The sequence below is a fragment of the Rhinopithecus roxellana genome, chromosome 11 (genome assembly GCF_007565055.1).
Source record: "Rhinopithecus roxellana isolate Shanxi Qingling chromosome 11, ASM756505v1, whole genome shotgun sequence".
Classification (NCBI taxonomy): domain Eukaryota; kingdom Metazoa; phylum Chordata; class Mammalia; order Primates; family Cercopithecidae; genus Rhinopithecus; species Rhinopithecus roxellana.
In genome coordinates this window covers 75729086-75753696 of record NC_044559.1, presented here as the reverse complement: position 1 = coordinate 75753696, position 24611 = coordinate 75729086, and the positions used below count along the sequence as shown (strand labels likewise).

Here is a 24611-nt window from a genome sequence, read left to right as displayed (position 1 = left end):
TTCCTTTTGTAAGAATAAACTTGTAAATAAGGCTTCTCAACCTAAATAACTAAATCAAGGACTGCTATTTTCCTCCAGTCTATACCATAGAATACAGCGGTTCTTAGAGTGTGGCCCAGGGACCTTGACCTCTGGGAGCTCCTTTTTGGGGGTCCACAGATCAAAATTATTTTCATCATAATTCTAAGACTTTATTTTCCTTTTTCATTCTCATTTACTTATGAGTGGAGAGTGGAGATTTCCAGAGACTACATGATGTGTGATGTTGAAACAGATTGAATACTAAGATATGAGAATACAGTTGTCTTCAATTAAGACATTAGAGAGATTTGCAAAAATGTAAAATAGTGCCAGTCTTCTCACTATCTTTTGAAAATACAGTTTTTTAAATAAAAATGTCATTTATGTTAACATGCAATGGGTTTATTTGTATTATTATTAATGAATTAGTATTAATAGAATAAATATAATTTTATAATAATATAAATAAAATTAATTTATAGATTAGTATTTAAGTATTAAGTATAGTTAAAGTGAATACTTAATTATTAAGTATAGTTTGTTCAACATTGAAACACTTGTTTTAATTTTGAAGGCAAATATAGCCTTTATCACATTAACAAATGCTTTTTGGAGTCTTTAATAATTTTTTTTTTTTGAGATGAAGTCTCTGTCACTCAGGCTAGAGTGCAGTGGCATGATCTCGACTCACTGCAACCTCTGCCTCCTAGGTTCAAGCAATTCTTCTGCTTCAGCCTCCTGAGTAGTTGGGATTACAGGTGTGCCCACCAGCATGCCCAGCTAATTTTTGTATTTTTAGCAGAGACAAGATTTCACCATGTTGGCCAGGCTGATCTCAAACTCCTGATCTCAGGTGATCCACCCGCCTTGGCCTCCCAAAGTACTGGGACCCAGCCTAATTTTTAAGAGTTTAAAGGGGTCTTGAGACCAAAAAGTTTGAGAACTGCCCACTTTATGTATACTAAACTTTAAAAGAAGACTTTTATGAAAGGTCATTTCTGTATATTTCACTGTGTGATATGAATGATATGCTTGAACTGTCTCACATTTTGGGTTCTGGGAGAAAGGGCCTCTTTTAGCATAGCATGACACCCTCCTTCTTGTCACTGCTGGTTAGATATAGGACCCTCCTCGGTTCCAGGTTCCAGTAATTTTTTGTTGCTGTTGTTAGCTTGTTTTGAGAGGGGGTCTAGCTCTGTTGCCCAGGCTGGAGTGCAGTGGCGTGATTTCGGCTCACCGCAACTTCCACCTCCTAGGTTCAAGCAATTCTCCTGCCTCAGCCTCCTGAGTAGCTGATACTACAGGCACATGCCACCATGCCTGGCTAATTTTTTTCATTTTTTTGTAGAGACGGGGTTTCACCATGTTGGCCAGGCTGGTCTTGAACTCCTGATCTCAAATGATCCATCTGTCTTGGCCTCCCAAGTGCTGGGATAATAAGTGTGAGCCACTGCACTGGGCTCAGGTTCCAGTAGTTGGTTGTGGGTTCTGACACCAGCTGGTGCATGACCTCTTGCTTTCTTGTGTGATTTGGTTTTTATTCCCAACTTCATGAACTGCTACTGCTTAAGTTATCTGTACCTCACCCCTCCTTTGTTAAGAGGGGAGATTAGCAAATGGGTGTTAAGAAAAGTTGTTTTCATAATATTGGCATCAAACTGATGCTCTCTCCTAGATATAATAAAGGAATTGGAAATCTATTAAAGAAGAGAGTGGATAGTGAGGAAAAATCAGGCAGTAGTTGTTTTCTTTTCCAGCTAAATGCTGGTGGGTGTCTTTCCAATTTGAGTGGTTTTAGAGTTTGTTCTCTGTGAGGAGAACAAATGAGGAGCGTATTCTTGATTATTCAGGAGCATCGTTGATTTTATGAAGTGAACATTGGAAATTAGGCCAGAGGCTATTTTACCTCTCTGTCTAGGAAAGCCACCAAATGCCTGCGGAATGCTTGCACATCTTTCTGCACAGGCTAGGTCCTGAGCAAATGCTAACATAATTGAATTGAACTGAGGCCTACACTTAGTCTTGAAAGGCACTTGTCTCCCCTTCTGTCTGAATGCCCTTTTGTTCCTCTGTCCTTCGTACTCTAGCATTCCCTCATTGATCTAGTCCACGCAGTATTCTTTAATGAAACCCCTGTACTACTGACGTAACCATAATTACTCATGCTTTCGGAGTCATTGAAATGCTTCTTATTCTCCTTATGGTAGAAGGAAATCGAGATGTTTGAGAGGTCAGTCTTTAAATGACACTTGACTGCAATCTTGGCCTTCAAATTCTGCTTTCTTTTTTGTTGTTTTTTAATTTTTCTTTTTTAGAGATGGGGTCTTGCTCTGTCACCCAGGCTAGAGTGCAGTGGCATGCTCCTAGTTCACTGCAGCCTTGATCTCCTAGGCTTAAGGGATTCTCCCCGCTGAGTAGCTGGGACTACAGGTGCATACCACCACACTTGGCTAATTTTTTTTTTCTTTTTTCTTTTTTCTTTTTTTTTTTTGAGACGGAGTCTTGCTCTGTCGCCCAGGCAGGAGTGCAGTGGCTGGATCTCAGCTCACTGCAAGCTCCGCCTCCCGGGTTTACGCCATTCTCCTGCCTCAGCCTCCTGAGTAGCTGGGACTACAGGCGCCTGCCACCACGCCCGGCTAGTTTTTTGTATTTTTTAGTAGAGACGGGGTTTCACCGTATTAGCCAGGATGGTCTTGATCTCCTGACCTCCTGATCCGCCCGTCTCGGCCTCCCAAAGTGCTGGGATTACAGGCTTGAGCCACCGCGCCCGGCCTTTTTTTTTCTTTTTTTTTGAGACGGTATTTCACTCATTGCCCAGGCTGGAGTGCAATGGCGTGATCTCGGCTTACTGTGACCTCCACCTCCCAGGTTCAAGCGATTCTCCTGACTCAGCCTCCCGAGTAGCTGGGATTACAGGCATGGGCCACCATGCCCAGCTAATTTTGTACTTTTAGTAGAGATGGAGTTTCTTCATGTTGATCAGGCTGGTCTTGAACTTCTGACCTCAGGTGATCCGCCCACCTTGGCCTCCCAAAGTGCTGGGATTACAGGCATGATTCCTGGCTAATTTGTAAAAATCAGTGACAGCGTCTTGTGTTGTCCAAGCTGGTCTCAAACTCCAGGCCTCAGGCAATCCTGCCTCATCCTCTGAAAGTGCTGGGCTTATAGGCATGAGCCACCATGCTCAACCTTTTCTTTCTTTAAGTAGAAGTATTTACCAGTTGGCCTTCGCCCTGGTATTTTTCAGCCTCCAGTAATAATAGGAGTGTCTTGGCCTCCCTTTCATTGTGGACCAGCTTCCTGAACTCCGTAATGTGCCTCAGTTGAACTGACTGTTGGGTTCTGGGACATGCTTCAGGTTGCCTTTTGGTTTTCCTGTCTAGGTTCCGGAGGGTTACAGTGAACTCATCAGTCATTTTCTGAGTTGTGAGCCTGTTGCTACTGCTGCTTTGTTATTAAGAGGCTGGGGTTCCAGGGGAACAGAGACAGAGAAGACTGCTGAGACCTTTAGCTAACTGCTTTGGACAAGAAAGTAATTTTGAAGACTTATAATGTGAATATATGCATTTTGCATTTGCCAGTAAAGAAGTTAGTTTGTCTTTAAGAATAAATCGATTCTTTTTGGAGGGAGAAGGAGGAGTTCTGTATTTTTTTTGTCCTCTCAAATCCTTGGAGGGCATTTTTAAAGGAGCTGGCTTCAAGATCGACCGGTTATTGTTAGTGACATGGACCTAGCCAATTCCTAATATGAGTACTGAGTCGGTGAAAGCGGATGGGTGCATGTTGTCTGCTGTGACCTGCCATTCAGGAAGTGACACCCACAGGAAAATGTCTTATGACCCAGACTAGCTTGAGTAGGCTGTGGGGTGGAGAGGACAAGGAGAGTCTTATGATATGAGGATGAATCACTTGGATAGCATATTTACTTTTTTTTTTTATTTTCTTTTTTTTGAGACAGACTCTCGCTCTTATTGCCCAGGCCGGAGTGCAATGGCGTGATCTCGGCTCACTGCAACCTCCGCCTCCTGGGTTCAAGCGATTCTCCTGCCTCAGCCTCCTGACTAGCTAGGACTACAGGCATGTGTCACCATGACCAGCTAATTTTGCATTTTTAGTAGAGACGGGATTTCTCCATGTTGGTTAGGCTGGTCTCGAACTCCCGACCTCAGGTGATCTGCCTGCCTCGGCCTCCCAAAGTGCTGGGATTACAGGCATGAGCCACCACATCCGGCCACATATTTGCTTTTTTCCCTTGAATTACCAGTTTGGGGACTGGAGGGAATGAGATGAATGTAAAACAATCTCAGAGGGCTGACTGGCCTTTTGAAGAAAACATTCAGGAAGGAGGGCCATAGTTTCTAGGCATCCTGTATTTCCAAGGACCTTAGAAGATTAAGTTACTGTCTACTACAGAAAATGAATTTAATCTGTGTGGCATCTCATGTCCTGGTTTCTTGCCTATCAGAATTACTTAAGAGAGCATCATTCTAATCAAGTAGCAGAGTCTTTTTTCCTGCTGTGATTTTTCTCTTTGGATAATAAGGCTGTGAGAGGAAATCTCTTCATCATTGATGAAGGAATTTCCTTAACCTCATTCCATAATAGCTTTTTTTTTTTTTTTTTTTGAGACAGAGTCTCCATCTTATCGCCCAGGCTAGAGTGTAGTGGCATGATCTCGGCTCACTACAACCTCCGCCTCTTGGGTTCAAGTGATTCTCCTGCCTCAGCTTCCCGGGTAGCTGGGATTACAGCTGCATGCCACCACACCCAGCAAATTTTTGTATTTTTAGTAGAGACAGGGTTTCACCATGTTGGCCAGGCTGGTCTCGAACTCCTGACCTCAGGTTATCCACCCACCTTGGCTTCCCAAAGTGCTGGGATTACAAGTATGAGCCACCGTGCCCGGCCCATAATACCTTCTTTAATTCCTTCCAGTTGGTAAAGTTTTTTAAAAAGTTTTTCTGTAATTGATGCAGAACAACAGTGTGCATATATGTAACTTCAAAAATTAGAGTTTATGGTGTTAAATTTCTGGCATACCACGTACACAAAGATCCTGTGGGATAAATAGGGCAGGGGCGCATGCCAAAAAAGATAACATGATCTGTGATCAGTTAATTCCTCATTTTTTGGGGGGAAAGATTACTTTAGAGCCCTTGTGCATTAGGATATTATATCTTTCCGGAGGGCAGGAAGCAGTATCGTATTGGCGTTAGATGCTGCCAGTGACTCAAGATCTACCACTGAATTGGCTTCTTTTTTTTTTTTTTTTTTTTGAGGCGGAGTCTCCCTCTGTCGCCCGGACTGGAGTGCAGTGGCTGGATCTCAGCTCACTGCAAGCTCCGCCTCCCGGGTTTACGCCATTCTCCTGCCTCAGCCTCCCGAGTAGCTGGGACTACAGGCACCCGCCACCTCTCCCGGCTAGTTTTTGTATTTTTAGTAGAGACGGGGTTTCACCGTGTTAGCCAGGATGGTCTCAATCTCCTGACCTCCTGATCCGCCCGTCTCGGCCTCCCAAAGTGCTGGGATTACAGGCTTGAGCCACCGCGCCCGGCCTGAATTGGCTTCTGTACTTTTTTTTGTTTTTTTTTGTTTTTTGTGAGACAGGGTCTCACTTGGTCACCCAGGGTGAGGAGTGCAATGCAGGCAATCTCGGCTCATTTCAACCTACCCACCATGGTCAAGTGATTCTCATGCCTTAGCCTCCCAAGTAGCTGGAATTACAGATGTGTACCACTGCGCCCAGCTACTTTTTGTATTTTTAGTAGAGACAGGGTTTCACCATGTTGGCCAGGCTGGTCTCAAACTCCTGGCCTCAAGTGATCTGCGAGACTTGGCCTCCCAAAGTGCTGGAATTACAGGCATGAGTCCCTGTACCTGGCCTGCTTCTGTATCTTGCTCCTAGAAATGTAGCAATCTATTTACCTTGTTTGTTTGAAGCACCAAGTTAGAGGTAGGTACTTACATGAGGGAAAAGAGATGGGGAAGAGGGATAAAGGAGCAAGGAAGAAAAAGAAGACTTAATATGTTCTTTGGCCACAACCCTTTCTAGCACTGGGTCTCTTAGCTGCAAACACGAGCTGCTGTCTTCCCCTTACCAACTGGGAGAAACCTGAGTCCGACTGTAAGTAGGAATTGTCCGCCTATGCCCTCTCATCTCTTTCTAGATTCCTGCTGACTTGGTCTGTGGGCTATTTCAGTCAACTCGGATTTAACATCCTCTTTTTCTTTCGTCTTTTAGAGGATCATTGCTGTCTTCAAACCCAAGAATGAAGAGCCCTATGGGCATCTTAATCCTAAGTGGACCAAGTGGCTGCAGAAGCTGTGCTGTCCCTGCTGCTTTGGCCGTGACTGCCTTGTCCTCAACCAGGGCTATCTCTCAGAGGCAGGGGCCAGCCTAGTGGACCAAAAACTGGAACTCAACATTGTTCCCCGTACAAAGGTCAGTGACCCATCTCCAGGAAACCTTACTGCCTGGCCACAGTTTCCTGGGGCCTAAGCCCTGCTACATGTTAGTGGGAACTTGGGTCCAGTGGGGCCATTTATATACCCTAAGTCTGGGTTCTCGATCTTTTTTCGGGAGGTTGGCAGGATTAGGCTCATGATTTGATCATCTGATGAAGGCTATCTTTTGAAGGATGCACACACAATTTTTGCATACAATTTTAGGAAATTCACAAGCTTCTACTGCATATTTATGGCTCCCTTGGTCTTTGAATCGCAGCTAACCCCAAGCTAGTTAGAAACCTAGTGACTTTGTGGTTTACTCTCAGACTTCTGAGCTATCCCAGCATTTTGATACAGTCTAGGACTGGCTAATGATCTAGGACTGGCTAATGACAGCTAAGCACTTCTGGAGGGTCTGACAAGGAAGACTTTAGGATGGGCTGAGGGTTAGAGAAATGGTCTGGCCTGAACCCTACGGGAACTGACATGGAATTTTTCTCATTTATCTTTATGCTGTGGAATTTGGGGACTTGTCTGAACATATCAAAATAAGGATGCCAGATCCAGGCAGACTCACACTCAGAATGGATTCATACACATCTTGTATGTGTTATAGACATAGTTGAGGTTCCCCCCCAACCCCCACCAATATGCTTGAATACAGAATTGATTGCATACAATTTCAGGGAGTTTACTCATACCAGGCTAAGAACCCCTGCACTACAAGATGTTCCATGAAACTCACCAAGGGTTATGAGGGGAAGGAATCTACTGGTCGGCATATGAACATGTCCGGGCACACCATTCACCGAGTACGTGGCTACCTGGGATTTAGTAACAACTTAGGTAGAACTCTCATCTGATGCCCTGAAGCTGCTGAGTCATCCAAACCATCCTGGCTTTGTGCTTAGTCTTAACTAGTCTATGCTACTTTATTTAGTTATTGACTAAATAACTAAAACCAAATTTATTTAGTTATTTATTAAATAACTCTGAGAATCTGATAAAACCTGTAGACCCCCTTTCCAGAAAAAGTGCATATATTTGTAATTATAGTTTTGGGTATAATTTTAGGGTGATGGTTCATAAATGTTGCAGTCTCTCCATTGACCACCCCTGCAGGGAGCATGCCACTAGATTAAAATCCCCCTGCTTAAAAAGTTTTCTTTTCTTTCTTGTTTTTAGAGATAGGGTCTTGCTCTGTTGCCCAGGCTGGGGTACAGTGGCACAATCACAGCTCACTGCAGCCTTGACCTCCCCGGCTCAAGCAGTCCTCCCACCTCAGCCTCTCAGGTTAGGATTACGGGCATGTGCCACCAAGCCTGGCCAATTTTTTTTTTTTTTTTTTAATTTTTTCTAGAAACAAGGTCTCCCTCTTTTGCTCAGGCTGGTCTTGAACTCCTGGGCTCAAGCGATCCTCCTGCCTTGGCCTCCCAAAGTGCCGGGATTACAAGTGTGAGCCACCATGCCCAGCCTTGAAGATTTCTTCACAGGTTTAGATAGCAGACTCTCTGAGCAAAGAGATTGATCAGCAGATAGAAACTTCCCTTCCATCTGAGAGGAAAATATGACTCGTGGATATTTAACCATGTCTGCTTTTTTGCTACTAAACTCCAAACAATTAGTCAACTAGTTTGTAAGTTATAGAAGTCAGAGACCACTTCTCAAGTTTTCCTCTCTCATTCTTAGCACCTAGCAAAATGCTATATTTATAGTAAGCATTCATGAAGTACCAGCTGAGTCAGTAAATGAATATCAAATCATGAGAAACAATACCAAAGTTCTCCCAACTTCAGGTCTAGCGAGAAAATGTTTGACCAGGCTTGTAGTTCCCATTTCACATCTAATTCACTGCCTGGCTTTGTGCAGCTCATTCCTTCTCTTTATGCCTTACTTTTCCCTCTCTGTGCAAATAGTTTTACAGCATGCTTTGAACATCTTGTATGATAATTAATGCTCTTAAGTCTCCTAACCGGAAATGCTTCTACTAGGCTTCTCTTAGACTCTAGAAACTTTTAAATTCTCCTTGCTCATCAGTCTGTAGTTTTCTTCCTTTACTAGGCAAATAGCAGACCATGCCTGGCCCTATGCCTGCCTGCTCTGTTGGTGCTTCTGGAGCACTTGAGTTTGAATTCTTGCTCTGCAGTTTTTGATTTGTGTAACACTTGGGCAAGTCAGGCACAATGTAAACCCTCCATATGTTAGCCTGTGATATTTTTATGAGCTATTCTAATCCTTAGCGTCACCCCCACAATCCCTTTCTTCCCTATCTCTGGTCTTCCTCTTTCCCTGTTAGAGAACCTTCATGAGGCCTGAGGATCTTTTGCATCAGAAAGTCAGCAACAACAAAAATACTTGTCTTGGCTGGGCTCAGTGGCTCACGCTGTAATCCCAGCACTTTGGGAGGCCAAAGTGGGTGAATCACCTGAGGTCAGGAGTTCGAGACCAGCCTGGCCAACATCGTGAAAACCCGTCTCTACTAAAAATACAAAAATTAGCTGGGCATGGTGGTGTGTGCCTGTAATCCCAGCTACTTGGGTGGCTGAGGTGGGAGAATCGCTTGAACCTGGGAGGCAGAGGTTGCAGTGAGCTGAGATTGTGCCACCACACTCTGTCCTGGGCAACAAAGCAACACTCCATCTCAAAAAAAAAAAAAAAAATACTTGTCTTATGTAAGACTGAGATGAGACAGAACTTTGGAATCTTAACATATAGCTGCTGGAGAATAGTAAGAGGACTCCCCTTCCTGTCTTCCCAACTCTTGTGATAGGACTCTATCGAGTTGATCAGAGCATCTGTCATTATAGAAACAGGGCTCACATTGCATTGGAACTTCAAATGGTAAGGCTGTAATTCTCACTCACTAGCTGTCTCTGCTCTCTGCTTCTATGAGGTTTCAGGTTATGACAGTTTCATAGTCATGGGGAAAAAGTGGTTTATTAGGAAGAATGACAGAAAATAAATATGATGGGGGCAAAAGGGGATTTATGGCTTGAGAGAGCCAGAAGTTTCACTGTGGACACTGGCAAGGTAGCCTTAGAAAAACTCTTTTTCCTTTATTCCTATGCCTGAGTTTTCTGATTTGTAAGGCAGGAAGTGCCTGCTACAGTACCATGCACATCCATTTTAGGTGCTCTATTAATACTAGATGGTAGGATGGAGTGATAGATGAGAGGCAGTTATTTTGCCTCTCAGGTTCATGGGAAAAAAATAGTTATTTGTAATAACTTTTACAAGGCTTAGGAAAATAGCTTTCTTATAAGTTTTATTTTAGGTATTTATATGCTAAAACTCGCTTGTTGCTGTCTCTGAAAGAAGCTTGTAATTCATTCATTCATTCACTTAATAAATATTTAATGAGCATGTGCCAGCTACTGTGTTAGGTACTGTGGATGCTAATATAAATAAGATGTTCTCTGCTTCCTCAAATCTCATTAGTTTTAAGGGAGAAGTTAGATATACAAATGAATAATTACAAGACAATGTGATAAGTGTGACAATAGATGCATATGTGGATTACAATGATGTCACTGCAGTTTCACTTAAATCAAGTATAATATTGATGACATGTTAAAAAAATTTTTTTAGAATAGGCAGTGCATGCATCTAGTACAAAAATCAGAAGCCACGTAGGGTAAACAGAGAAAAGTAATTCAGACTCCCTGCTACCCCTATCTCCTGACCATTCAGTTTCCTTCCTCAGAGGCAGCCAGGATTACAGTATTTCTTGTGTAATATTCCAGATATAGCCTATACATAAAAATAGCAGTTAATTAAAATGAAAACCAATTTTAATGTTTATCTTTTGAATATGAATAATTTCACAAAGTGAAAAAATTCAAAAGGGCCAGGGCACAGTGGCTCATGCCTGTAATCCCAGCACTTTGGGAGGCCAAGGTGGGAGGATCACCTGAGGTCAGGAGTTCAAGACCAGCCTGGCCAACATGGTGAAACCCTCTCTCTACTAAAAATACAAACATTAGTCAGAAGTGGTGGCACACACCTGTAATCCCAGCTACTTGGGAGGCTGAGGCATGAGAATCCCTTGAACCTGGGATGTGGAGGTTGCAGTGAGCCAAGACTGTGCCACTGCACTCCAGCCTGGGCAACAGAGTGAGACTCTGTCTCAAAAAAAAAAAACCAAAAACATTCAAAAGGAAATAAGGGGGTATAGAGTAAATTGCAACTTGTTTGTATCTGGAAATAAAATGGGCATTTGGCCTAATCTAACCCAGGAGATGACAGTGTTAATCCTTGTGCTTCATACTAGCTGCTGTAACAACCCCTAAATCTCAGTGGTTTAATACAATTGGATTGTATTTCTTTTTTTTCTTTTTTTTTGGGACAGAGTCTCCCTCTGCAACCCAGGATAGAATGTGCAGTGGCGTGATCTTGGCTCACTGCAACCTCTGCTTCTGATGTTCAAGCCATCCTCCCACCTCAGCCTCCCAGGTAGCTAGGGTTACAGACATGCACCACCATGCCTGGCTAATTTTTTTTCTTTGTGTTTTTAGTAGAGACTGAGGTTTCATCATGTTGGCCAGGCTGGTCTCGAACTCCTGACCTCAAGTGATCCGCCCTCCTCGACCTCCCAGAGTGTTGGGATTACAGGCATGAGCCACCGCGCCTGGCCAGGAGTGTATTTCTTGATTACATCTCAGACTCATGCCAGATAGGCAGCTCTCCTAGATACCACATCACTCATGTAGTAACAAGGTATCCGAGGTTCTTCCATGGTGTGGCTCTGTGATTTCCCAGCCCTTCTTTCCTAGCTGTACAGACTGGGGAATGTTAATTAAGGATTGTGGGAGATTTTAGTGGCCAGCAGTGGAAGTGTTGTACATATATAATTTTGTCATTATTTCGTTGGCTCAAAGTAGTTATCTTCCCTCTCCTAGTTGCTGGGAAGGCTGAGAAATGTATTTTTTCTGTGCCCTGGAAGAGGAATAGTATTTGTGAACATCAAGCTATTTATTCTCTGCCATAGTGTTCTGGTTCCTTAAACTTGACTCTAACCTTCGTATCTCTCCTCTTTTCACTGTAGGTAGTATACTTGGCCAGTGAGACCTTCAACTATAGTGCCATTGACCGAGTGAAGTCCAGGGGCAAGCGGCTTGCGCTAGAGAAAGTGCCAAAAGTGGGACAGCGGTTTAACCGCATCGGGCTACCACCAAAGGTATAGATGCACCTCTGTGGCTTATCAAGGGTCATGATTTATAGTGACATAGTCATCCAAGTGGTGAAGCAAGGTGCCTACAACTCAAATATGGGCACGTGAGTAACCTGCCCTGAGGATCCTGTCTTCCTCATTTCTGTCAAGTGGCTAAAGTTTAAAAAGTTGAGACCTAACTTTTCACTTTACTCCTCTGGTTCATTTGGATAGGTTCTTTAATTTGGATGGATGATCACTGTTAAATCTCTTTTCTCCTATACTTGCAAGAAATGAGGAAGTAAAGATCTTGAAAAGTTTCCCTTCTCTGATACAAACTCCATAGGGCCTTAATGGGTATCTGGCATACACCAAAGCTCTTTGGACTTGGGCAGTAGGGAAAAACCTTTGTTTCTTCCTCTTGGTTCCAGGTTGGTTCATTCCAGCTCTTTGTTGAAGGCTACAAAGATGCAGACTATTGGCTACGGCGTTTTGAAGCAGAACCTCTTCCTGAGAATACTAACCGGCAACTACTGTTGCAGTTTGAGCGGTTGGTGGTGCTGGATTACATCATCCGCAACACTGGTGAGTAGCTGCAGGTGGTCCCATGCCCTGTGCCAGACTGTGTTGAGGCACAGGGAGGCCTGGAGGCTTGCAGGGCTTGGGAGTCAGAGTGCCTCGTCCAGACACATCATGTGTAGTTTTCAGAGGTGGTGATGCCTGGAGTTAGTATTTATGTTTTATCTTACACTCTTTGCTGGTTCCAGACAGAAGACACTTAGCTCTTCCAAAGCACTGTGAAGAGTACTCTTATCCTTGATCCCTCATCATTCTTGAAGCCTCAAGACCTGTAACAGGACAGTTTTGTCTTCCTCTAACTTCCGGAGGTAGATACTTAGATCATTGCTAATTAAAAAAAAATTTTTTTTCAGTGCAATTTAAATTCAACTAACCTGGCAAAATTTACATATATTGAGGACAAAATTTTTAAATTCAGACTGGATGCGGTAGCTCATGCCTGTACTCCTAGCACTTTGGGAGGCCAAGGCAGATGGATCACTTGAGGCCAGGAGTTCAAGACCAGCCTGGACAACATGGTGAAACCCCTGTCTCTACTAAAAATACAAAAATTAGCCGGGTGTGGTGGTGCGTGCCTGTAGTCCCAGCTATTCAGGAGGCTGAGGTGGGAGAATCTCTTGAACCCGGGAGGTGGAGGTTGCAGTAAGTCAAAATTGTACCACTGCACTCTAGCCTGGGTGACAGAGCAAGACTGTGTTTCCAAAAAAAAAATCTTTAAATTCACCTTATTGAACCTATATTTTGTCTGATTTTTAAAATCATAGTAAAATGTATATAACATCAAATTTATTATCTTAACCATTTTAAAGTAGTATGAAATACATTCATATTATGCAACTGTCACCACCATCCATCTCCAGAACTCTTTTATTTTGTTGTCGTTGAGACGGAGTCTCGCTCCGTCACCTAGGTTGGAGTGCAATGGCGCGATCTCAGCTCACTGCAACCCCCACCTCCTGGGTTCATGTGATTTTCCTACCTCAGCCTCCCGAGTAGCTGGGATTACAGACACCCACCATCATGCCCAGCTTATTTTTGTATTTTTATAGAGATGGAGTTTCACCATGTTGGCCAGGCTGGTCTTCAGCTGACCTCAGGTGATCTACCCATCTCAGTGTCTCAAAGTGCTGGGATTACAGGTGTGAGCCACCATGCTCGGCCTCCAGAACTCTTTTTATCTTGTATAACTGAAGCTCTATACTCATTAAACAGTAACTATTCATTCCCCCTCCCCACATGCCTGGCAACCATCATTCTGTTTTCTGTTTCTATGATTTTGACTGCTCTAAGTACCTCATATAAGTGGAATAGTACAGTATTTGCCTTTTGGTGATTCACTTATTCACTTAGCATAACGTCCTCAAGGTACATCTACGATGCAGTATATATCAGAATTTCCTTCCTTTTTAAGGGTAAATACTGATCCATTTTATGTATATACCACATTTTGTCTATCCATTCATCTTTCAGTGAACACTTGGGTTGCTTCTGCATTTTAGCTATTATGGACAATGCTACTGGGTGTACAAATATCTCTTCAAGACCCTGCTTTCAGTTTTTTTGAGTATATATCCAGAAGTGGAATTACTGGATCATATATGGTAATTCTATTTTTAATTTTTTGAGAAACCACCATACTGTTTTCCATAGCAGCTGCGTCATTTTTACATTCCCACCAACAGTACACGAGGGTTCCTTCCAATTTCTCCACATTCTCGCCAGCACTTACTGTTTTCTGTTTTTTTCCTTTTCATATTTCATCTGCATTCTGCTGAATGTTTTCTATTTTTGTTTTGATAGTAACCATCCTAATGGGTGTGAGATGTTATCGTATCGTTTTGATTTGCATTTCCTTAATGGTTAGTGATGTTAAGCATCTTTTTTTTTTTTTTTTGAGACGGAGTCTCGCTCATTCATCCAGGCTGGAGTGCACTGGTGCGATCTCAGCTCACTGCAAGCTCCGCCTCCTGGGTTCACGCTATTCTCCCGCCTCAGCCTCCCAAGTAGCTGGGACTACAGGTGCCCGCTGCCTCACCCGGCTAATTTTTTGCATTTTTAGTAGAGACGGGGTTTCACCGTGTTAGCCAGGATGGTCTCGATCTCCTGACCTCCTGATCCGCCTGCCTCGGCCTCCCAAAGTGCTGGGATTACAGGTGTGAGCCACTGCGCTCGGCCGATGTTAAACAACTTTTTATGTGCTGATTGGCCAATCATATATCTTCTTTGGAGTTGGCTATGTAAGTCCTTTGCCTATTTTTGAATTTTTTTTTTTTTTTTGGTCGTTATTGTTGAGTTCTCTCTACATTTGTTGAAAGTTCTCTGTATATCTGGCTATTAATCCCATATCACATATATAATTTGCAAATACTTTATCTCGATCTATTGCCTTTAGTTTTACTTTTTTTTTTTTTTTTTTTGAGATAGAGTCTCCCTCTGCCGCCCGGGCTGGAGTGCAGTGGCCGGATCTCGGCTCACTTCAGCTCACTGCAAGCTCCGCCTCCCGGGTTCACGCCATTCTCCTGCTTCAGCCTCCCGAGTAGCTGGGACTACAGGCGCCCGCCACCACGCCCGGCTAGTTTTTTGTATTTTTTAGTAGAGACGAGGTTTCACCGTGTTAGCCAGGATAGTCGCGATCTGCTAACCTCGTGATCCACCCGTCTCGGCCTCCCAAAGTGCTGGGATTACAGGCTTGAGCCACCGCGCCCGGCCTAGTTTTACTTTTTAAAGAGACAGAGTTATGCTCTATTATCCAGGCTGAAGTGCAGTGGTACAATCATAGCTCACTACAGCCTCGGACTCCTGGGTTCAAGTGATCCTCCTACCTCTGCCGCATGAGTAGGAGTAGCTGGACTACAGGTGTGAGGACCACGCCTGGCTAGTTTTTAAATTTTTTGTGGAGACGAGGTCTCACTGCCTTGCCCAGGCTGGTCTCGAATTCCTGGGCTCAAGCAATCCTCCTACCTCAGCCTCCCAAAGTGCTGGGATTACAGGTGTGAACGACTGTGCCCGGCTTGCAACTGATTTTTTTGTGGATTGACTTTGTATGCTGCTACTTTGCTGAATTATTAGTTCTAACAGTTTGTTTTTTGTGGAAATTTTAGGGTTATGTACATACACAATCATATTTATGAAAGGACATAATTTTCCCTCTTTTCTTTTTTCTTCCCAATTTGGGGGCTTTTTATTTCTTTTTTCTCGCTTCAGTGCTCTAAGACTTCCATTACTATGTTGAATAGAAGTAAAAGCAGGCATCTTTTCATTGTTCTTGATTGCAGTCTTTCACCATTATGATGTTAGGGTCCTTTTTGCCCACCTTGGCACCCTCAAGCTGTTTGCAGGCTGCTCCTAGAACTTGTGCATATCTGGCTGCCATGTGGCTAAAGGGTGGGGGTTGGGTAGCTGCTTGTGGGGCTAAGAGCCAAAATTGAATGAAATTAACCACAATTTACTGTCCCGGCTTTCCCCTGCAAGTTGCAGGCCCTCCATAGACTCCAGAGCTCCAAAATAATTATATCAGACAGATTTTTGCCACTACAATTGTTGTCCACATGGGGAGACAGATTTCTGTTGTTTCCTACTCCACCATCTTCCTAGAATCCTCTCTTAGAGTATTGATTTTTAGCTTCTCTCCTCTCCTCTCCCCTCCCCTCCCCTCCCCTCCCCTCCTCTCCCCTCCTCTCCTCTCCTCCCCTCCCCTCCCCTCCCCTCCCCTCCCCTCTCCTCCCCTCTCCTCCCCTCTCCTCTCCTCCCCTCCCCCCTCCCCCCTCCCCTTCCTTCCCCTCCCCTCCCCTTTCCTCTCCTTTTTTTTTTTGAGACGGAGTCTTGCTCTGTCGCCCAGGCTGGATTGCAGTGGCGTGATCTGGGCTCACTGCAACCTCTGCTTCCTGGGTTCAAACGATTCTCCTGCCTCAGCCTCCTGAGTAGCTGGGACTACAGGTGCATGCCACCACGCCCGGCTAATTTTTGTATTTTTAGTAGAGACGGGGTTTCACCATATTGGTCAGGCTGGTCTTGAACTCCTGACCTCGTGATCCGCCCGCCTTGGCCTCCCGAAGTGCTGGGATTACAGGTGAGAGCCATCGCGCCCGGCCTCTTCTTTTCTAACATATGCACTTCAGACTTTAATTTCATCTTAAGCATAGTTTAGGTGTATCATACAAGTGTGTATTTTTCCACTGTAATCAATCATTATAAAATATATTTAAACTTTTTTTATCCTCTCATTTTATAGATGGAGACTATATTTTCTAATTTCCATTGTTCATTTCTTCTGTGTCCCATAGTTTACTTAAAATAATTTTTTAGCTGATTAGTAGGAAAATTTCAAAATACACAAAAGTAAAGAGACTGGTATAATAAACCCCATATACTTGTTACCACCTTCAACGGTTACTGTGTCAAGTCTCACTTCCTGCTACCCCCATCCCTGCTGGAATTTTTTTTTTTTCAACTAAGGCTTTGACTGGAACTGCTGGATTATTTTAAAGCAAATCGGAGACATAATTTTATAGTATCTATAGATACCTCCATATGTTCTTGAAGAGATACATTTTTTTCAGTATAATCAGTATTTAATAATGTCCCATCAGTGTTCAGATTACCCCAGTTGTCTCATAAAAAAGTGGTTTTTATAATTGACTTGTTGAAATCATGATATAAAGGTCCACATATTACATTTGGTTAATATCTTTCTTTTCTGTTTTTTTGGAGATGGGATCTCACTATGTTGCTCAGGCTGGTCTTAAACTCCTGGGCTCAAGCATTCCTCCCACCTCAGCCTCCCAAAGTGCTGAGATTACAGTCATAAGCCACTGTGTCTGGCCAGGTTAATATGTTTCTTAAATGTCTTCAATTTAGGGAAAGTTTCACATTTTTTTCCCCTTGCCTTTTATTTGTTGAAGAAACTGGATATGCCCTATAGAATTTCCACAATGTGGATTTGACACCCTCTATTCTCTGTGTTTCCTGTAAATTTACTGCTTGAGTTTAAAGGCTTGATCAAATTCAGGTTTGATTTTTTTTTTTTTTTTGGAGGCAGGGTATCGCTCTGTTGTCCAGGCTAGAGTGCAGTGGTATGATCATAGCTCATTGCAGCAGCCTCTAACTCTTGGCTCAAGCTATCCTGCCTCAGCCTCCCAAGTAGCTGGAACTATAGGCACATACCACCGCACCTGGCTAATCTTATTTACAATTTATTTAGACATGGGGTCTCGCTATTTTGCCCAGGCTGGTCTTGAACTCCTGACCTCAAGTGATTCTCTGCCTCCTCAGCCTCCCAAAATGCTGGGATTTCAGGTACAGCCTCTGCCGATATTCTTAATCTTGACTTTTATCTTTTTAAACATATTAAGGATTTTATTGTGAACATTTTAAAGTCTGTATATTTTATTGTTTGGAGCCCCTACAGATCTGTTTTAATTTTCAGTTGTTTCTCTTTGTTTTTATTCCTGTCATCTTGTTTCTTTGTGTACCTGGTTGTTTTTCATTGTCAAATACTGCCTATCAGAAATCGTAGAGCTGTATGAAGGCCTAAGATGTTATTGTAAATCGTGTCTGGAGGAAGAAGATTTCTTTTGGCAAGCACCGAGGGCACTAACAATCCACTATCACTTTAATTTCAGGTGTTGAGGTGAAGCTTGGTGTATTTCCAAGGTGTGGTAGTGAGTGCTTCAGGTCTTAACTCAAAGCATAGATGATATACGAGGGTCCCTTACCCCGATCAGTCACTGGATTATAGTTTTTGTCTCTCTAGCTCCACAAGGCTCTTATAACAAGACTCTGGTTCTACCTCTCAAGCTCATAGCCACCTCTTTCCAAATCGGCAAGTGCTCTAGGGGAAAATAAGCCACAGTGCTGGGCTCCACTTCCTCCCATGGATTTCCTTTCTTTCCCAGAACTTCACTCTTAAATTCTTTGTGGTCTTGTTAAAATCTCCAGTACCTTAAAGAGATCTAAAAATATTTTATCCAGTGTTTATAGTCATTCTCAGTAGAAGGGTTAGTCTGAGTGTCCGGAATACCTAGTCCACTATTACAAAAATTGAAAGTCATCCCCCTTTTTTCTGCTAACTTTATATTTCTGTTCACAGATCGAGGCAATGACAACTGGCTGATTAAATATGACTGTCCAATGGATAGTTCTAGCTCTCGGGTAAGAGGCTGAGATAAATCTTAAAGAGAATGAAGAGTATTTGCGTAATACAGAAACACATAAAATGGTCAGAGATGTAGGTCATATAAATTCAGAAGAATCGGAGGGTGCGTACGTTTAAAATTAATAGGTTAATATTTGGTATCGTTTTACTTAATATGTGTTTCAAGGACATCCTACTGACACGTTAATAGGAATAGCATGAAGAAAGGGTCAAGCAGATTTGAAACATATTACGTACTCTGTTCCTTTCTTTGAGCTTCGTATTGCACAGTACCATAGGAAAGGTCTCAGAAGTACTACATTAAACAAACCTATTTAAATTTGATTTCTACCCTTTTTAAACCATGCCACTTTTCTCACAATAGACCGCAAATCCACAGAACATAAGTTTAGAAAAAGCTGCTCCTGGCCGGGCGCGGTGGCTCAAGCCTGTAATCCCAGCACTTTGGGAGGCCGAGACGGGTGGATCACGAGGTCAGGAGATCGAGACCATCCTGGCTAACACGGTGAAACCCCATCTCTACTAAAAAAATACAAAAAACTAGCCGGGCGAGGTGGCGGACGCCTGTAGTCCCAGCTACTCGGGAGGCTGAGGCAGGAGAATGGCGTAAACCTGGGAGGCGGAGCTTGCAGTGAGCTGAGATCCGGCCACTGCACTCCAGCCTGGGCAACAGAGCGAGACTTCGTCTCAAAAAAAAAAAAAAGAAAAAGCTGCTCCTGCAACTTTTTTTCCTTTCTCATTCCTTTCATCCTCCACCACACTTCTCTACCACTGTTCAGTCGGCATGTTTTACAAAATTAGCAGAAGGCTACCTGAGGAAGAGTGAGATTGGTTTTATTTCTTTTTTTGTTTTCTTTTTTTTTTTTTTTTTTTTTTTTTTAAGAAAGAGGGTTGGCCGGGCATGGTGACTCATGCCTGTAATCCCAGCACTTTGGGAGGCTGAGGTAGGAGGATCACCTGAGGTCAGGAGTTCAGCCTGGCCAATGTGGTGAAACTCCATCTCTACTAAAAATAGAAAAATTAGCCAGGCATGATGGCGGGAGTTTGTATTCCTAGTTACTCGGGAGGCTGAGGCACGAGAATGACTTGAACTCGGGAGGTGGAGGTTGCAGTGAGCCAAGATTACGCCATTGCATTCCAGCCTGGATGACAGAGCAAGACTCTGTCTCAAAAATTTAAAAAAAAAAAAAAAAAAAGGAGACAAGGTCTTGCTCTGTTGCCCAGGCTGGAGTGCAGTAGTGCTATCCTAGCTCACGGCAGCCTTGGACTCCTGGGGCTCAAAGCAGTCCTCTGACCTCAGCCTCCTGAGTAACTGGGACTACAGACACAAAGTTTGTTTAGTTTTTTGTAGAGATGAAGTCTTGCTATGTTGCCCAGAGTGGGGTTTTTATTCCTTATAACTTTTTTACTTTCTGTAATAGTGGCTCTCAAATTTTGTGCCCGAATCTTCTGAAGAGTTATTTAAAATAGTACATAGATTCTTCAGGCCTTTCCCTTAGAAACTGATTCATCAGGTCGGGTGTAAAACTCAGGATTCTGCACATTTAATAAGGCATCTCAGGGGATTCAGATTCAGGCATCCTGGAACCACAGTTCTTGTTCCTATGATGGCACCCATGAGCCTGAAGCATGGAGCCACATAGTGTTGTCTCTGACATGGGCTGTCACAGGTGACATGCCCACTCTTTTTACATTCAGCTCTTGTCCTTTTCCTTTTCATGCACCACTGAAGCAGGAAAACAGACTCCCTTGTGCAGGAGCAGCCAGCTGTTATCTTCCGGGGCTCTGTTTTCTCGCTGGAAAATGTAGTTGTCACCAGTGAAGTAACATCTGAGTCAAGGTCCACACAAAAGGACCTTGGCCAACTGATATGGATTTTATTTCTTCTGTTCTGCTTTCTGGATTCTCATTTTCTTTCCCTAGGAGGAATGACTTATAGTTATCTTTATTATTGTCATTATCCTTCTTACCTAGGACTGTAGCAACTTCTGGGGAGGTGTACCTTTTCTGAGATAAGAACAGGACTCTTGAGCCTTGAACAAGAGCCAGGTCAGAGGCGCCAAAATGTGCTAAGTTCAGATAACAACATGGAAGTCAGTTCAGAGAGTAGCTCAAGATGAGTTCAATAAGGATTGTTCTCTTGAGGGAGTCGGGATGAGTTGCTTTGCTACTACTTGGAAGGGCCTGAGGGAGATGAGATTCCTCAGTCATTAGTCTTTCCTTGCTCTTCAGGACACAGACTGGGTGGTGGTGAAGGAGCCTGTTATCAAGGTGGCTGCCATAGACAATGGGCTGGCCTTCCCACTGAAGCATCCTGACTCCTGGAGGGCATGTAAGTCTCGAGACAATGGTGATCTGGCTCTTCCCTTGCTCAGTCTATTTTCTCGCTGTGCAGTGGAGATGATAATGTCTCTATCATAGGATTATTCTAAAAATTAATGAAGTAATGCAGTTCAGGCACTTTAACACAATGGCTGGCATGTGCCAACTATTTCATAATATAAGCTGTTTTTCTAATTTTTGTCTTCTATGATTCCCATTACAAGCATAAAGGTGATTAGAAATCAGAAACATAAAGATGAGTTCTCATTGTCTCTTTGCATTCTTCTCGTTCTTTCTGAGGACTCTCTTTTTTTTTTGGAAATGGAGTTTCGCTCTTGTTGCCCAGGCTGGAGTGCAATGATACGATCTGGGCTCACTGCAACCTCCACCTCACGGGTTCAAGCGATTCTCCTGCCTCAATCTCCTGAGTAGCTGGGATTACAGGCATGCACCACCACACCCAGCTAATTTTGTATTTTTAGTAGAGATGGGGTTTCACCATGTTGGCCAGGCTGGTCTCAAACTCCTGACTTCAGGTGATCCACCTGCCTCAGCCTCCCAAAATGCTTGGATTACAGGTGTGAGCCACTGTGCCTGGCCGAGGGCTATTTATTTTTTATTTTTTTATTTTTTTTGAGATGGAGTCTTGCTCTGTCACCCAGGCTGGAGTGCAGTGGCGTGATCTCAGCTCACTGCAACCTCCGCCTCCTGGGTTCATGCCATTCTCCTGCCTCAGCCTCCCAAGTAGCTGGGACTATAGGCTCCCACCACCATGCCCAGCTAATTTTTGTATTTTTAGTAGAGACAGGGTTTCAGTGTGTTAGCCAAGATGATCTCAATCTCCTGACCTTGTGATCTGCCCGCCTCGGCCTCCCAAAGTGCTGGGATTACAGGCGTGAGCCACCGCGCCCAGCCCTTTTTAAATTTTTTAATTTGTTATTTTATTGTTTTAGTGTATATTTCCTGAAATACCTTTTTTTTTTCTGTTATCTGAGGACTATCTTTCCATAATTTATTCTATTTGTGTCTCTAATATTCTATTTGTGTCTCTAAATATAAGCTGCCTATCAGTGTTCTGTCTTCCTTGTTACATCTCCTACCCTGTTGAAACTGAGAAGCTTTTGGAAAGGAGGAGAAATAAACCTAGGGAGTCAGTAGCCCCTTTTGCAGCATTGGTCTTCCTTTTCAGAAGGACCATCTCAGCGTCTCAATGGCAAGTAGTTGCTTCTAGACCTTGCATCTTGGAAAGTCATGTAATGTTTGAGAAAGAGCTCTGAGATTAGGCAGTCCTGGGTTTAAACCCTGGTTCCTCTACTGACTAGCTAGGTAACCTTTACAATTAAGAGCGCTTGTAAGTTTTTGTTTCTGTTGTATATCAGGGAAGAGGGGTTCTCCTTTAGAAAGGGCCTTGACCGGTGGAGGACACAGATGAGCAGGGACTTTTCCAACAGCAGCTTTGCCTGTGGCTTTTCCTCTTTTCAGATCCTTTTTACTGGGCCTGGTTGCCCCAGGCGAAAGTCCCATTTTCTCAGGAGATAAAAGATCTGATCCTTCCAAAGATATCGGACCCTAACTTCGTCAAGGACTTGGAAGAGGACCTTTATGAACTCTTCAAGGTTAGCCCTGGGAACCTCAGCCCTATTATCATGTGGAAGAAGGAATTTTTAATGGTTTTTTAAATTGGTCCTGACACAAGCCAAGAGGAAATGGCTAACACCTTTCTGACTTGATTTAGGCAACGAATAGCACGATTTCCACGTGTGGACAGCAGGACCTGGTTTGGATGGGTTTGAGAGAAATGGGCAGGGGTGATAAATCACACTGATGTGTCTCTCCTGTGCATCATGTGGCTGCAATGTATCTGCAGGGCTTTCATTTTAATATGGAGCACTGAAGCCTAGAGTTTGAGATGCAGAGGAAGATACTGACTTGTTTTCTGTTTCCTCATCTGTAAAGCAGGGAGTTCTTGTGGGAGTAGTTGACTTCACCAAGCTGCAGAAGCCTTATGCAGGTTTTCCTTATTAGAAAGTTTCTAACTAGGAGAAAAAATGGGTTCCTGTGAGGCATTCACACAGGTTCCATCTCCTTCTGGTCTTCTTTTGCAGAAAGATCCTGGTTTCGACAGGGGCCAGTTCCATAAGCAGATTGCTGTCATGCGGGGCCAGGTAAGCCTGGGACATCCTCCCAGTATCTTTTTGGTGTCTCTCTGGGAGGGTTGTGTCCTCAGGTTGAGCAAATGTTTGAAGCTTGTGTTTTACACCCTTTTTTTTTTTTTTGAGACCGAGTCTTACTCTATCACCCAGGCTGAAGTGCAGTAGCATGATCTCCACTCACTGCAACCTCCGCCTCCCAGGTTCAAGCAATTCTTATGCCTCAGCTTCCCAAGTAGCTAAGATTACAGGCGCATGTCACAACGCCCGGCTAATTTTTGCATTTTTAGTAGAGATGGGGTTTTACCATTGTTGGCCAGGCTGGTCTCGAACTCCTGACCTCAAGTGATGCACCTTCCTCGGCCTGCCGAAGCGCTGGGATTACAGGCATGAGGCACTGTGCCCGGCCATGTTTTATATCTTTTTTCAGTCTGTTCCATATATTATTTATGGCTCTACCCTAACACCTAGGAGAGGAAACGTGGCCCTCCCAATTCTCCCACCTCTTCCCTTGTATCTAGTGCTTGATGAAGCACTTAATGTGTGCTTATCTCTGCTAGTTGCTAGGTAATTCATTGGTAGTTAAACTAATGCTCCCTGTCCTCAAGTTGCTCAAGGCAGGCTGTATGTTTTGGTGGTTAAGATCTGGGCCCTGGAGCCAAACTGCTTCACTACTTGGAAGCTCTGTGGCCTGGGGCAAAAGCCTCTGTTTTCTTGTTCATAAAACAGAATAGTAATAATATATTGCACAATTGGCTGGAGGATTTCACGAGATAATGCTTATCAAGCATTTAGTAAAAAGAGTACTGGGCACATGAAGCACTCAGATATTGATTATGGTTGTAATTTTGTTGTTATAGGTACAAGTTACATTATTCCTTCGCCTTCCACTTCACCTTAAAGGGAGCTAAGGAAACCAAGGGGATTATTGATCTTCCAAAGCATAGTAAAGAAATGCTTGAAAAATGGTTTGAAAACTCTTTGGTGTACTGGTATTATGCTTATCACTTTGAAGTCTTCTTAAAGAGAGCTGGGATGGCCTAGTGGTTAAGGGTACAAACTGGTCAGAGTGCCTGGGTTTTTGAAGCCTGGCTCAGCCATTTACTACCTGTGAGATTTTGGGCAACTTACTTAAATCTCTCCTTCCCTTAGTTTCCTCGTGTCTAATGTGGGATCAATAATAGTAGCTGAGACCAGGCATGGTGGCTCACACCTGTAATCCCAGCACTTTGAGAGGCTGAGGTGGGCAGATCACTTGAGCTAAGGAGTTGGAGACCAGCCTGGGCAACATGGTGAAACCCCATCTCTACAAAAAATACAAAAATTAGCCGTGTGTGGTGGCGCAGGCCTGTAATCCTAGCTACTTAGGAGGCTAAGGTGGGAGGATCGCTTGAACCTGGGAGGTCTAGGATGCAGTGAACTGAGATGGCACCACTGCAGTCCAGTCTGGGGGACAGAGTGAGAACCTGTCTCAAGATAATAATAATAATAATAATGGTACCTGCCTTACAGAATTATTATGAGATAAATGATTTGAAACAGAGTAGTACCTGGCATATTGAAATACTCAATTTGTAGTATTAATAGCTGTTAGGATTATGATTTTTGTATACAGAAAATTCAGCTTCTCCCGTCTTTAAAGGGCAAGAGGATCTTCTCAGCCTTAGTTCTGCATTTACTTCTTCCTGCCATTTATCTAAAGACCTCTGATGACAGCACCTCCTGGGCTTGAAGTAGGTTGGGCAGAGGGGTTTTTTTTTTTTTTTTTGGATACAGAGTCTCTCTGTCA

At 43.5% G+C, this 24611-nt stretch overlaps 1 protein-coding gene across 1 annotated transcript in view; it reads left to right on the top strand.

The window, feature by feature from the left end:
- Window positions 1-24611, top strand: part of PI4K2A (phosphatidylinositol 4-kinase type 2 alpha) — a 37921-nt gene that overhangs the window by 5301 nt on the left and 8009 nt on the right. Inside the window, exons 2-8 of the mRNA XM_030941512.1 lie at window positions 6263-6463; window positions 11513-11644; window positions 12049-12202; window positions 18285-18346; window positions 20583-20682; window positions 22155-22288; window positions 22778-22837. Of these exons, the coding sequence (XP_030797372.1) occupies window positions 6263-6463; window positions 11513-11644; window positions 12049-12202; window positions 18285-18346; window positions 20583-20682; window positions 22155-22288; window positions 22778-22837 (843 nt within the window). The remainder of the gene's footprint in view (window positions 1-6262; window positions 6464-11512; window positions 11645-12048; window positions 12203-18284; window positions 18347-20582; window positions 20683-22154; window positions 22289-22777; window positions 22838-24611) is intronic.